The 14,828-nt window shown below is 38.6% G+C and overlaps 1 protein-coding gene across 1 annotated transcript in view; it reads left to right on the top strand.

The window, feature by feature from the left end:
- NPEPPS (aminopeptidase puromycin sensitive) overlaps window positions 1-14,828 on the top strand; it is a 103,852-nt gene that overhangs the window by 14,847 nt on the left and 74,177 nt on the right. The window contains exons 2-3 of the mRNA XM_081931848.1: window positions 5,526-5,610; window positions 11,280-11,357. Of these exons, the coding sequence (XP_081787974.1) occupies window positions 5,526-5,610; window positions 11,280-11,357 (163 nt within the window). The remainder of the gene's footprint in view (window positions 1-5,525; window positions 5,611-11,279; window positions 11,358-14,828) is intronic.

Below are 14,828 nucleotides of genomic sequence, written 5' to 3'. Positions count from 1 at the left end.
TGAACACATCTCGGGGGTCCAGAACACTCAGGCAGACTATCTCAGCCGCATGCACATTGACCCGGCAGAGTGGAGCCTGCATCGGCGAATCTCTCGACAACTGACGGTCAGGTACGGCCTTCCGGTTCTCGACCTCTTTGCTTCCCAGAGCAACAATCAACTACCAAGGTATTTTGCGCGCTATGAGATACTAGGGGCGGAGGGCATCGACGCTCTGAGGTGCAGGTGGCCTCATACAACGGGTGATATGGAAACTGCTGATGTAGGAGGCGGAACTGATCCTGATCGCTCCTCACTGGCCCCGCAGACCCTGGTTTGCTGACCTGCTGAATCTGTCGGTAGCTCTTCCATGGCAACTTCCCCAGTCTCCCTCTCTACTCCTTCAGGGGTCGCTCCAACATCCCAACCTTCTCTGGTTACAACTAACCGCCTGGAGATTGAGCGGGAGGCTCTAAGGACCGCCAATCTCTCCACTGAAGTTATTCACACAATTCAAGCCTCCAGGGGCTCCTCCACTAACCGACTTTATGATGCCACTTGGACACAGTTCTCTGTTTGGTGTCATGGAAAGGACATTGTTCCCTGACAGGCTTCTATCCCTAATATTCTCCAGTTTCTACAATGAGGGCTAGATCTAGGACATTCGCCAAATACCCTCTGTCGCCAGGTTGCGGCCCTGTCCTCCGTCCTGTCACTGGGTTCCGCTCAGTCCATCTCTCATTACCTGCTTATCGTTTGCTTTTTGAGAGGTGCCACAAACATCAAACCACCCACAATACATAGGTTCCCGACTTGGGATGTCTCTAAAGTTCTGGACTCTCTAACTCAGAGTCCACTTGAGCCTTTACATTCTGCATCCTTAGATGACTTAACTTTAAAAGTGGTTTTTCTTGTAGCCATAACCTTGGCAAGGCGTATTTCTGAGTTGGCGGCATTGTCCATCAGACAAGATTTATGTATTTTTCGTCCAGATAAGGTCATTTTTCGCCTTGATCCAGCATTTGTACCTAAGGTAAATTTTATATTCCACAGAGCCCAGGACCTGGTGCTTCCCGACTTTTGCCCTCAACTATCTCACCGATTGGAACGTAAGTGGCATTACCTTAATGTGCAACGCGCTCTGTGCGCTTATAATAAAAGAACTGCTGTTTTCAGACGCTCTGAGGCTCTGTTCGTAAAATTCCAGCCAGGAGGTAAGAAAGGCTCCAAGGCCTCTTCTTCTGACATTGGTCATTGGGTACGAGCTGCTATTTCTAGAGCCTACTCCTCTCTCACGCTGCCTGCTCCATCCAATATCACGGCACACTCAACCCGCAACGCAGCCACTTCTGCTGCTTGGTCATCTCAAACTTCATTAGAGGAAATCTAAGCCACATGCTAATTTCAGGCCTTTAGTTTCTTTTCTGAAACCATTGCTGAAAACTATAATGTCCAGCTGACAATATACCAAATCTATGTTTAATAAGTACTTCAATTTATTTATTATTAATCATATTTATGTAAATCTAACCATTGTGATTTTGGCTGATTTACAACAAAATTAAAGATAAAATATAGAAATAAATATTAACATTACAAGCTTGAAAATTACAAAAAGCATTAAAAAACAATAAAAAGGTTGGAGAGAAAAGAGGAAGTATTGATTACTCAGGAGGCTTATCAATATTTTTTATTAATGATCATTCAAAAATATGGTAATAAAAAATCATTTTCCAACTAAATTTTATATGCCTGAGAATCCCAATAGAGTGAGAGAAATGCTCTCTCTCTCTCAAACACACACACATTTATTTAGCAGTAATTTTGTTTAACAACTTTATTGTTAGAACAGAACTTATTGCTAAGTGAAGATTGGGTATAGTATAATGGATTTGTGACTCCAATTCAAGGAAGATGTGGCAGTCTTAGCTAGGAGTTGTGGCCTTTCCTAGATCAGGATTCCCTGCGCTCAGTTTGTTCAGTCCCTAGTCCTCTTGCAGCTGGACTATTGTAATATGCTCTACAGTGGGCTACCCTTAAAGAGCATTCAGAAGCTACAGCTGGTACAGAGTGTGGCAGCATGGGCAATTTTGGGCCCCCAAGAATGATTCTTGTAACACTACTGTTCCATGAGCTGCATTGGTTACCAATCTGTTTCCGGGTGCAATTCAAGGTGTTGGTGATCACCTTTAAAGCACTTCATGGAATGGGTCTAGGTTACTTGAGAGACCATCTCTTCCCACTGGGATTGGCCCATACCACTTGTGCCAGCAGAGAAAGTAAGTTGTAGGTCCTATTCCAGCTGGTGGGGTCCAGGAGAAGGACCTTCTCTGCTTTTGCTTCTGCCTTGTGGAACATCTTGCCCCCTGATGTGAGATTGGCCCCAATCCTACTGCTTTTTTTGTAAGGGTCCTAAAGGCACTGCCAATTGGCTTGGAGCCCCAGTGGAGGAACATATATTAGAAGATATTACATAGAACATTTTTGTTCAACTTTTTTGCTTGCCTGGACCAAAATGCATTGAATGATGAGGAATTGTCTTGGGTCACATATAAAACATATAGTAGAGTTAATGTATATAAAATTACATAATAATATTACACGTTTACAATCTTGTGGGGCAGCATTATTAGCTGTACAGAACTTCATGTGATCTGTGGACATGCCCTTTAACTCCACTTCATTTGAACTTCCCTGAGGCTGGTTATTGGAGCTGTTTTCTACAAGGGGGAAGTCAGAGAGACAAAGGTAGGGGCCCTTTAACTCCAGAGAAGGGAACAAGGGGATCGGCCATATTAGGTTTAATTCTTACTAACAGAGAGGAAATGATAGAAGGTTTTGAAGCCATAGGAACCCTGACTGTGCAATTTTGGAATTCAACACTATGCAAACACAAGTAGTAGAACAAAGTCAAACAAAAGTATTGCATTTTAAGAGAGCTAATTTCAATAAACTTAGAGAGAGCTTGGGAAGAATTCCATGGATGAGAATCCTCAAGGGGAAAACAACTCAAGAAGCTTGGGAAATTTTGAAAAATGAGATTACAAAAGCTCAGTCTAGCATAATATCAATGAAGAAGAAAAATAACAGCTCCCAAAAGAAACCAGCATGACTGCATAAAGAACTCTCTGACAAAGCTGTCAGGAATAGCCAACACTCAGAAGACAGGCGTAAGATACAGAAGGATCTAGACAAAGTTGAACATTGGGCACTATCTAATAAAATGAAATTCAATGGTGAAAAGAGTAAGGTTCTACATTTACGCAAGAAAAACGAAATGCACAGGTACAGTATAGGTGGTACCTTCCTCAATAGTAGTAACTGTGAGAGGGACCTTGGAATCCTAGTGGACAACCATTTAAATATGAGCCAGCAGTGTGCAGCAGCTGCCAAAAAAGCCAACACAGTTCTAGGCTACATAAAGAGGGATAGAATCAAGATCACGTGAAGTGTTAATACCACTTTATAATGCCTTGGTAAGGCCACACTTGGAATACTGCATTCAGTTTTGGTCACCACGATGTAGAAAAGATGTGGAGACTCTAAAAAGTGCAGAGAAGAGCAACAAAGATGATTAGAGGACTTGAGACTAAAACAATATGAAGAACAGTTGCAGGAATTGGGTATGTCTAGTTTAATAGAAAGAAGGACTAGGGGAGACATGATAGCAGTGTTCCAATATCTCAGGGGTTGCCACAAAGAAGAGGGAGTCAAACTATTTTCCAAGGCATCTGAGGGTAGAACAAGAAGCAATGGGTGGAAACTAATCAAGGAGAGAAGCAACTTAGAACTGAGGAGAAATTTCCTGACAGTTAGAACAATTAATCATTGGAACAGCTTGCCTCCAGAAGTTGTGAATGCCCCAACACTGGCAGTCTTTAAGAAGATGTTGGATAGCCATTTGTCTGGAATGGTATATGATTTCCTGCCTAGGCAGGGGGTTGGACTAGAAGACCTCCAAGGTCCCTTCCAACTCTGCTATTGTATTGTAAATAAATGTTAGTAGCAGGTTTGATTCAGCATGCAAGTAGATACAGTGGAACAATGGTAAGAATCTATTTTTAAAAAATAGTACTGGGGAGGGGAGGACATAACTAAGGATTGAGTTAAAAAGTAACTTCCTAAAAGTTCTAAGAATATTTATTTCTGAATATTAGTTTCAAGTTTTTTTCACATTTGTATTATCACTATTTTGGAATTTTACAGCTCTCACTGGAATAATGGTACTGGGTACTATAGTTGTCCATATAGTTATGCTATTTTATGCAGCCTCTTTTTTAAATTAATAAGTATATTGTGGGTGGCAGAAATGGCTACAATAATCTAGAATTACACATTAAAAATTCAGTGAAAGATATCACAGTTAGTAATGTGCTTTTCTGTTTTTGTGCATTTGCTTAAATATTTCACAATTAAGCAAAGTAGTATGAAAGCATGTACTGGATGTTATTGAATGTTAGCTTTCCAGGCATAATATCTCTGGGCAGTTAAAGTATCTGAGTTTCCTATTTATTTCTATTTGTTGGATCCGATACTCACATATATGACCCCAGGATTATAATGTGCATGTTGAATAGATTTGTCCTTTGAAATTCAACCCATTTCCATGAATTTTCATCTGTTAATTTTAATGGTAGCTGATGACACTTTCTGTTTTTCTGACTGTCATAGATATACCCCCTGTATATGTATGTGTCATAGATATACTCCGTGTATAAGTATGTGTACTTTATTTTGTATTAAATAAAATTTAGTAAATAATCTGCAGGTTTTTGGCATGGATAGAAAAAGGCACACATGGACAAGAAAGGGGTAGATTAATTTGCTTTGATATGTTAATAATATGCAAGAAATTCAATAAAGGAAATGACTGAAAGTTTGCTTCAATTATTGTTCCCTATTCAAATTACACTGAATATGCCTCATAATTCTTTCTTCTTCTTCTGTGGTGCAGCTTTGTTGATGCCCAAGAAGTACTTGAATTTATACCATTGACATTTGGTGGCAAATTGCTGATTTTCAATAATGTAAGAGTTTAAGAAGTGAAATAAGCCCCCAGACACGTGTATTAAACAACTTGAGGAATTAATATATTTGTTTTGAGTTAATATAGTCCCTCAACTTTCCCAAAACAAAAGAGTGAAACATGTTTCATTTGCTTTTGTATTGTTATTGCAGTTCCCACAGTAGCCCTTGTGAGTCTAAAAGAAAAGAATGCAGACCCAATCAAACAAAAATTGGCCATTTTGCCATGCTTGTATCTGCTATAAGATAACATGAGAGTGAGTTTGCTGTGTTAGATGTGTGAAGTAAGATAGTTACATGGCCATCTGCTTATTCTGATATTGCAGCATTGGCAATCTCAGTCGTATTCTTCTAGTAGGATATACGTAATTATTACTGTACTATAAACAAAAAATACAGTAATATTACTTTTGGGCTTTCCCATTGTATGAAAGGTTCAGCTGTTTCCCAAATTATTGTTGACCTTTTGTTTGCAGTATATATAACATTAAAAGTAATAGAGATAAATTTTTCTCTTGTAGGTGAAGCAGGCGACCAATCAGATAGTGATGAATTGTGCTGACATTGATATTATTACAGCTTCATATGCACCAGAAGGAGATGAAGGTAGGATGGGATATAAATGCAGTTTCTGCATTTTTAATCATCAGACATAATATTACTCTGATAATAGTTTTAATTTGTAGAAAGTGTTTTCAGCTACATTTTGAATGCCAACTACGTTTTGCTGCATTGTAGATATTAAAAATAAGACTATAGAAGCCTTTTAAATATATGATGATGTAATAAGATAAAATCTTATTACATTAATAAAAAGAAAATACAATTTCTTCCATTTTAAGGGATAAGAAGGAATTTACCATTTTTATCCTGTAATTTGTCAATCCTTCAATCACTCAAGCTTTATTATACCTTGAGCTGTTTGGAACCAGGTCAAGGAAGTGGTAGGTGAGCACTTGCGCACATGTATCCCCACTTGCATGAGCAGTGGGCACATGAGCCTGTTGCACACACAAATGGAGCTGTATATGTGCACTTGCCCGCCACTTGCGCAGAACCCTCCCCTCTACCCCCGCCTGCCTGCGAAGCCAAAAAGGGAAACTCTGTTATAAGTCATAGACCCACATTACATAAAAGAAAATGCATTATATATTACAAAATACAAGGTATCATTTATGGTAAATAAAGGGTATGTGATAGTTCCTTATTTATTTGCTATCAGCAACATATAAATTCTACAGGCTACAAACATACATTTTGCAACAGCAAAGTTATCTTGCGATCTTTATCCATTAAAAAAACCTGCACATAGAATCTTTTATCCAACCTGGAAATGGCTAGTATTGGTAATTCATTGTGAGTAACCCAGTGAATATGACATTAAAGCAGGACGTGATTTAGTACTCCTATCCTTACAAGGGCAAAGTATGGGATTTTCAGCATATGGGATTTTGCAGTACTTACCCTCAACCATTACGGATGGTAAAATAAGTAATAGTGCAAAGCCTTTTAAAATGTATTGTTTATAAATTGGATATAATGCTTGCTTAAAATAAAATTTGCTCTGCTCCAGTTGAGGCCTATGTGAATTTTGCTATATTCAGTTAGTAATTTTATATCAAGAATTGTTGATATAAGATGTCCCATTACCTGATGCTGATCATATGTAATTAATAATGTTACCATTTAAGGATCAGGGTAAGAATTGATAACCAAATTAACCAAAGTTGTTGTGCATTAGTTGAGCAGCAATAGACATTTATTAAATAAACAAGTACTATACTTCACAGAGATCACTTTGTTGATTGATTAGATTTTTTGAAGTTTGGAGGTCCTTTATTATCTAGTTAAATTTTAAGTTTAAGGTATTACGAATTGGAACTGGGATTTCATATATCCAAAACTTTAGTTCTTATGAACTATTGTATATATTAGCACTTTCTTTCTTCAGAAAAGCCTGTATCTAAGAAATATTTTTAAAATTTCTAGGTTTTTATATTTTTTGTATTTTTGTAAAATTCAGTGTTCAGGAATTAATTGGCTTACTAACTAACCAATGATAGTTTTCCTCCATAATTCAGAATTCTTGTTCAGGCAGTGAAAAAAGATGAAGATGACTGTTTATTACTGAGCAGTCTGAAATTGTTATTGTTTGATGTCAGCAGCTTAAATCTTGAAGATGTCTGGGGACTTACAAGTATTGTAGGACACATTCTTATCACTGGATAAGAACTAACTTCTTTTATTTGCTAACTGAATTTATGATTTTATTACAGGACTGTCAAATGAGAAAATTACTCTTCCAGCTAAGGGTGGCGTTTTTTGATATTTTAATAATTAGTGCTGAAATGCTCAAAAATACTTAAATGGAGGCCTTTTAAAAATGTAATATCATCTTCTAAACCTAGAAAGAATTTATTATAGACTAGTTTTATTAATTATGGACTTACTAGATTCTAGGGTAATGCTTTTAAATGCAGCTTAAAAATAGAATTCTGCAAAAGACACATCCTCCCCCCACCCCTTTTCTCTTTCTTCATCCAATTTGTTGTCAGTTCTTATCTTATGTGTAAATTAGCACTCCTGTACTACTGTGTAGAAAGGTTCCTTGCAAGATGGTAATGCTGGTTATAAGACACTTGGAAGTGTTGTTATTACTGCCATAGGTCAGTAATGTCAGAAGCATTACTATAGGACATACTATATGTATTCATCAGTATAATAAATACTATATGACATAAAATACAAGGTTTAAATATGTGCAAATTAAATAGATCTTGGCCAGAAACTAGCAACATTAATTGTGTTCTGTTGTGTTGCCATGAGGTCCTAAAGTGTACACTGATCAGGGCACAAAAGACAGATTTACATATGTGTTGTTGTCTGCATGTCACCACAACGCGAAGAGGCTCCACTTCTTCAGAGTGGCTCTTGTTGCATCTGTGCACAGTCTATTCAATGATTTTCATACTTCTCAACTTTTGTCAGACCCAGCGCCAGCTCTTTTGTTGGTTCCATCCAGTGTTGTTTCCTTATAGTTTTCCATAGAAACACTCTGCTTTCAAATTTTTCAAAGTCTTCTGTCAACCTCTCCCCTCTCTCTCCACACACACACACACACACACACACACACACACACACACACACACTCACTCACTCACTGCTTCTCTATGAACAGCAGGTGGAGCAATGCCAGCTGGGTGGTAGAACTTATCTAGGTTTAAGACGTACGGTAATAATTCTGCTAACTTCATTCAGAGCAACTTCTACTTTCCCAGCATGTGTTGATTTATACCAGACTGGACAGGAGTATTGGCCTGCCGAGTAGCAAAGAGCTAGAGCTGTTATCTTAATGACATCCCAGATTTGTCACCCAGGTTTGTCACCCCAGGTACCCTGGTAGAATTTCCTGAGGATGCTATTTTGTCCACTGACTTTCAGTTTAGTGTTGCTACAGTGGTTCTTATATGTTTGGGCCCTGTCTAGAATGACCCCTAAATATTGGTCTTTTCTTCACCACTCACCACCATTGTGAGATTTGAAATTTCAGCCTCAGTTCCAAAGCAGTCAATTGCTGCTTGCTTGCTGGTCTTTGCCTCCAGCTGATTGGGTGCAGAGACCAGAAGGAGGCAGAAAAGTAGGTAGGGATCTGTACCCCTCCTCCCCCTATCCCCTCATCACACATTTGATAAGAGTTCTGGGAACAATAGTTGGAAATGGCCACAACTTTGTGGATACAATAGGTATGAATCCATGAAATTTCAGATACAAAGGACTAATGGTCCAAAATTTGGACAAATTCTTTAAGTTAACCAATTTAAGATATTTGATTAAAAATTGTTGCCCTGTGATGCACCATTGTGCCCATCTGAAGGTGACAAACAGGAGAGTTTTAGTAGTATATAGATATATGTTACGAGGTCTTTAGAAAGAACAGAAAGGGAATTAATTGACTTGGAAATATCATTTTGATTATCATGTGCCATTAACTCATTTTTTTTTTACTTTTAGTGACCATGTGGATAGATTTCTCCATGGAAATGTTATTTAAGTATTAAACATGGAAAGCGAATTTATCAAGTCAAAGAATGTATTCATTTTGCTAAAAACTATATTGTCTGTTCTGCATGGCATCACCCTTCCAGAACCTCCTTCTATAAATTGAAGTTGTAGTTGTTTTTCAGGATTCCATTGTCCTATTTTGTTGGTTATAATGGTTTTTATTTTTCATTGCTTGTTGTTGATATTGGTAGTCACTTTGACACTTGTTGAATTGAGTGGCATATAAATGGTAGAGAATAATCAAGAGACTGTGAGGGTTTGATGGGGAACAATAGGCTTCAATTGAGTCCTGGCAAGAAGATTGAGAGGCTTTGGGTTTTGTAGTCCTCTGGTTCTAATCTAGGACTATATCCTGTTTGGTGCTGAGTGGGTTGCACTGCCCCAGACAGAACCTATACACAATCTGGAGATTTTCCTTGACCCACAACTCTTGCTTGAGGAGCAGATGACATTTGTGGCTAGGAGGACCTTTGCACAACTTTGTATTGTATGCCAGTTGCACCCATTTTGGGGTAGTCATGCTCTGCTTACTTCTGGTTGGTCCTGTACACAGGGCTGGCCTTGAAGAGTATTTGGAAATTTCAGCTGGTGCAAAATGAAATGAGGCAAGCAGTTGTGTGTATTTCTGGTAGACCACACATTACACCTCTGCTAAATGGTACTGAATTATTCGAAGGACTGCCCATCCCATGCAATCTCACAGAATGGGTATGTTATAGATTCTATATGGAGACCACATTTGGTGAGCCCTAGGCAAGAGGGCTTTTCTGCTGGTGCCCATTTTATGGTATCTTCTCCCTAGAGGTGAATATTTCGGGATTGAGGATCCTAGGGGACAGTGAACTCATGAAATAGCCCATTGCTTATCATCCTTCTATTAGTTTCTTTTTCTGTTTTAGCTCTGTTTTTATAATTTTAATTGCTTTAATAATTGTTATACAATAGTGATTGTTATTTATTGGTATTTATTAAATTTAAATGCTACCCATCTCACTATTGAGAATACGTCTGAGCAGATTTATTTAGCTTTTACTGGATTGTTTTATGCTTCCCAGAGTCTCTTTCCAATAGATGGATGGCCATATACATTTGACAGATAGAGATATAGAACATCCAGTCAGGAAATCAAAACCATGTGTACCAACATTACCTTTATTTTAAGGTTAGAGTAGTAGAATCATGCAAATCTGAAAACCCTCCCTTGTTCTCTTGTTTTCCAAGAGGTTTTCTTTACCCCCTTTTGTGGGATCAGGTCTTGTCTGATCATTCCCTGGCTATGGTCTTTTTCTCAGAGCGTATTACACCCTGGAAATTTTGACAGCAGTACAAAATAAATGGATGTTTCTGCAGTTTGATTTTCCTCTTTAAAGCTAAGTTTTTTATTTAGATGTCAGATTTTCATTGTCTGTACAGTTATAACCACATTAATATTTATTCTGAAGAATTTTGGTTTATTATTGATGCATTTTTGTATAATCCCTAATTACTTTAATTTGTTCCTCCTGCATTATGGCAGCTAAAGTAACTGAGATGAAAAGCCAAGTGACTTGTTTCTATTTAATAAGACAGAAATTGAAAACTGCTTATAATTTGTGGCTTCAACTAGATCTGCTAACTAGACTTAGTAACTTAGATCTGCTAATTCAGATTTATCCTATTAAGACTTTGCTTCCTCATTAGATCTTGGTTATGTTGGCAGTTTCAGTTGGGAAAGGGATGACTCAAGAGCATCATAAAGTACCACAGGATTCTCTGAAATTTGACTTAATGTTACAAGCAACTATGACCAATGAAACTGATTTCATATACTATGATACTAACTAAACTTTGCTTAGTTGTGTTTTATTGCAAACAAGAGTATACCAAAATCAGATAAATTACCTTGAAACCTAGTGAACATAAATCAGATTTATGTTTACTTTATTATGTGCTTTTGAAAATAAAATACTGCAGCTTATCTAGAAGAACAAGATATAAACAAAATTAACTGGATCCAGTCTAGTAGCCATGTTTTAGTCCCTGGAAGATCCTATTGGAAGTAAGTCAGATTAACACTAATTTCAATTAAAGTGAATTATACATTATTTCTTATGTATGTACTATTGCGTAATACTTTAATCCAGACCTGATGTGTATCAGTCTCCATATCAAAGGAAGTGCTTATGACTGTTTAGATCTTATGCTTATGACTATTTATAATCTTTTTTTTTCAGAAATCCATGCCACAGGGTTCAACTATCAGAATGAAGATGAAAAAGTGACACTTTCTTTTCCCAGCATGCTTCAGAAAGGTAAAATTGTGTAAAAGTTAAATGAGGCTCTTCTGAGGTGAAAGAAATATACATTTTGTTGCCAGAGCATTGCCCCCCCCTTCCCCTCCCCCTGCTTTCCCTCATTACCTAGGATGTGTTTCAGGAGTTCATTCCATCTCTACAGTTCCAATATTATTTAATATTTGAAACAAAATTAAACCTAATTTTGTTCAAATTCTTAATATATGTCCTCACACAAATTGTAATTCTTGTTTGTTGAAATCCAGTTACCAGGGTTCACCTAACACACTAAACTCTAAACTAAACATACAGTTGGCTTTGTATAAAACAGCAAGTTACAAGCTATCAAGCATAGTTCCACTTTGTTTACTGGAACCATCCTAAACTGAGCAAGATAGTTTGATATATAATATCCACAATTTAAATCTGTATTTGGTAGTCAATTATTATTAGCTAGCAAGTGTAAAATGCAGTATTGTAATAATAATGTATTATTATTATTAAAACAGGCATTAATTTAGTCATTAATTCCTAATGCTGACATTTGTTTGTCACATCTAGAGCAGACACTTTAGACTTTTTGAACTCAGAAGCACTCATGAGAATACATAGCCCAAAATATTATGACACATTACCATGTGTATGTATTTTTACAATGTTATATTGTAACATTAAAAAAAACTATGTTATCTTAGAATAATGTCTGCATATGCTAAAAGTATTTTTATTATTTTCATAGCTAAATTTCTGTTTACACTGAAAAATAATTACTGTGTTTCTCCGAAAATAAGACAGGGTCCTATATTCTTTTGACCCCTGAAATAAGCACTTGGCCTTATTTTGAGGGAGGTCTTATTATTTTTGAGGTGCAGGAGGCGGCGAGCGTGGTCACCTGATGGCTGCTATTGTGTTGCAATATTTTTAGGGAGGGCTTATTTTAGCACATGCGCTCAAAAGTCCGTTTGGGCTTATTATCCAGGGAGGTATTATTTTCAGGGAAACATGGTAGTAGTAACAATTGAAATTCAGTGTATCTATCTAAAATGTTATAGAATTTTTGACATCTCTATATTTCAACACAGAATTTTCAAAGGATTAATATTAATTTACTGCATAGGTATTTGTTTAATAAAGGCTAGAATGTTTTAGTCATTCACTACCATTTGGGGAATGCAGTCTAAGAAAGAAACATATAACAGATAATAAAATAGCTTATACAAACTGCTTCATAATTTAGTATGGAGTCTGTTTCTTAGAAATCCCTAAAATTATAGGCAAAGGTAAATGAGAAAATGAGGTGAAACCTTAATAGGAAGAAACAAAAAGTTATTTAAAAAATAATCAGGTCTGTCAGGTCACTTGTTTGCACACATGAATCTATAATTGAGGATGAAAAAAAGAGATAGTGAAGACAGTATGTTCCTCGCTAAGAATTATTACCCAGAGTTGAATTAAGTTGAGACTTCATTCCAGCAACAATCAAGATAAACAGCTAGGGCAGAGAAGAACAATTTATAGTTCTTTGCCAGCATAGCTTTTCCTCCTGAAAATACTAGTAAATTTCAACAGTACTTATAAAAAAGTGCAGTTTTCCATTATCTTGTTGAAAAAGCATGAAAGCTATAGCAATAATAATAATAAGGTGACCCTGATAGTTAATCGTTATAAACAGAAAAACAATAAAATTGAAAGTATGTACAACCACATTCCATGTACCCCAATAAACAGAACTTTATAAGTTTCCTAAATCAAGGTCTGTGTGAGCAACCAAATTTTTAAGAATTCCTGAACATCACTGAAGTGGGAATTATATGGATACCTGAGGGGATATCATTCCAGAAGGCAGTTATCATGACAGAGAAGACATGCTGCTTGGGTTCTGATAAGTAGCATTGCTTGATTAAAGGGACATGAATTACATCAATTATCCTGTGCACTTCTTGGAGAATCTAAGCATGGGTTAAATTCAGTCTATCTACCCTAGGATTGAGTAGATTTTTCTTCAACCACACCTCCTGTGCCTCATTAAGGTCAGTTTAAAAACTCAGTCGTCCCAGTCACTACTAATTTTGGGGAGCTCCTCAGTTAGACTAGGACTCTCCAAACAGATCACAGTAGATTACCTTTTTTATTTTTGCATAGATTGTTTAGTATAAATTAGGTTAGAATAGAGAGGAAAGAATAAAAAGTTTCTGTTTGTCTTTTAAATTGCTGAGGTGGCTGTCAGAGCTCTGAATGGCTGCCGGTCACACGCAGTGGTAAGGAGTGGTGGAGGTGCTTGTCTGGAGGCTACTGGCGAGTATGGGGGAGGCAGGAGGCTTCCTGACCATTCCCCAGCTGTCCGATCTCTCCTTGAGGCTCCGGGGGCTCATTTGAAGCTCCAGTTGATTGTGGCAGCTCTCCCTTTCTCCCGACGAGCGTGGTGGCCATTTTGGAGGCGCTTTTTTCGTATGCTTTTTGCCGGCTAGAAGCTGAGGTCCCGACTGACTTCGGAGAGCGTCGGAAGGTGGTGGCGGCCATTTTATGACTCATTTCGCACCTTATCGTCATCAGAAAACCTCAGGGGGGGCCTCTGAACTATTGCACTCAATCTCCTCAGCTGCAGATCGCTGTTGGGGAGCGCTTGGCCTTGTCTGGGGCGCCAGCAAGGTCTGCCTCCCTCCACCAAGCTCCAGAGACACCGGGAGGGCGGCATTGGAGTTTTTTCACCACCAGGTCATACTGCAGCTCAAAGAGCTGATCTGCAGGCCCTGCGGAGCTGGCCGGCTCATGCCTGGTGCCATCCTACTGCTGCAGCCTCACCTCAGTACCAACAACAACTTGCAGCTTTTTCAATGGACATCATGGCAGATGGAGGTTTGGAGGCACAAGGGGACCTGGCAAGGCCCTCTTCGAAGCTCAGTAGGTCAAATCCTCCACTAAAAGGGGGGAAGGAATGGAAGGGCACCATAGGGAAGGATTCCCATGGTTCCTCAGGGCGCAAAAGCTCCCAAAGGGAGGAGGCCAGGAGGCACAAGGCCTTAGAAAAAACATTTGAAATGGCCCAGAGGCAAGCTAGATCGCCTGAGTGTAGGGCTTCATTGACATTTCCCTCTCCTGACAGGATGGGGGAAGGAGACCCTTTTCCACCTCAGGAGGATCGGTCTCCATCCTTGGTTGAGGAGGGGTCTCACTCCTGATGCTTCCTTGGGATGTCCGGACTCCCCTAGCTCTTCCATGAGGGAGGAACTGGAACCCTTCCAGTGCATCCTCCCCAGGAGGAGGACACAGGTTTTGTTAGGGTCAGGGGCTGACTTGCTCCATCTAGAGCTAGGCCCACAGAGGACAAAGGCCCAGCCTTGTCTGCGGAGATGAAGGAGGTTATCGCCCAAGCCACTCCCAGGGCATTGCCGAGGGAATCTGTCAGAAGGATGCCCAAACCGGTAGATCCTCTAGGCCATGTCCACCTTCAGTTCATGTCAGGGACCATGCCCCAGCTTCTCCTGGTAC

The sequence above is a fragment of the Natrix helvetica genome, assembly GCF_964273705.1.
Source record: "Natrix helvetica genome assembly, chromosome: Z".
NCBI lineage: Eukaryota > Metazoa > Chordata > Lepidosauria > Squamata > Natricidae > Natrix > Natrix helvetica.
Note: the sequence above shows the minus strand (reverse complement) of the source record. Positions and strands in the feature narration are given on the sequence as shown.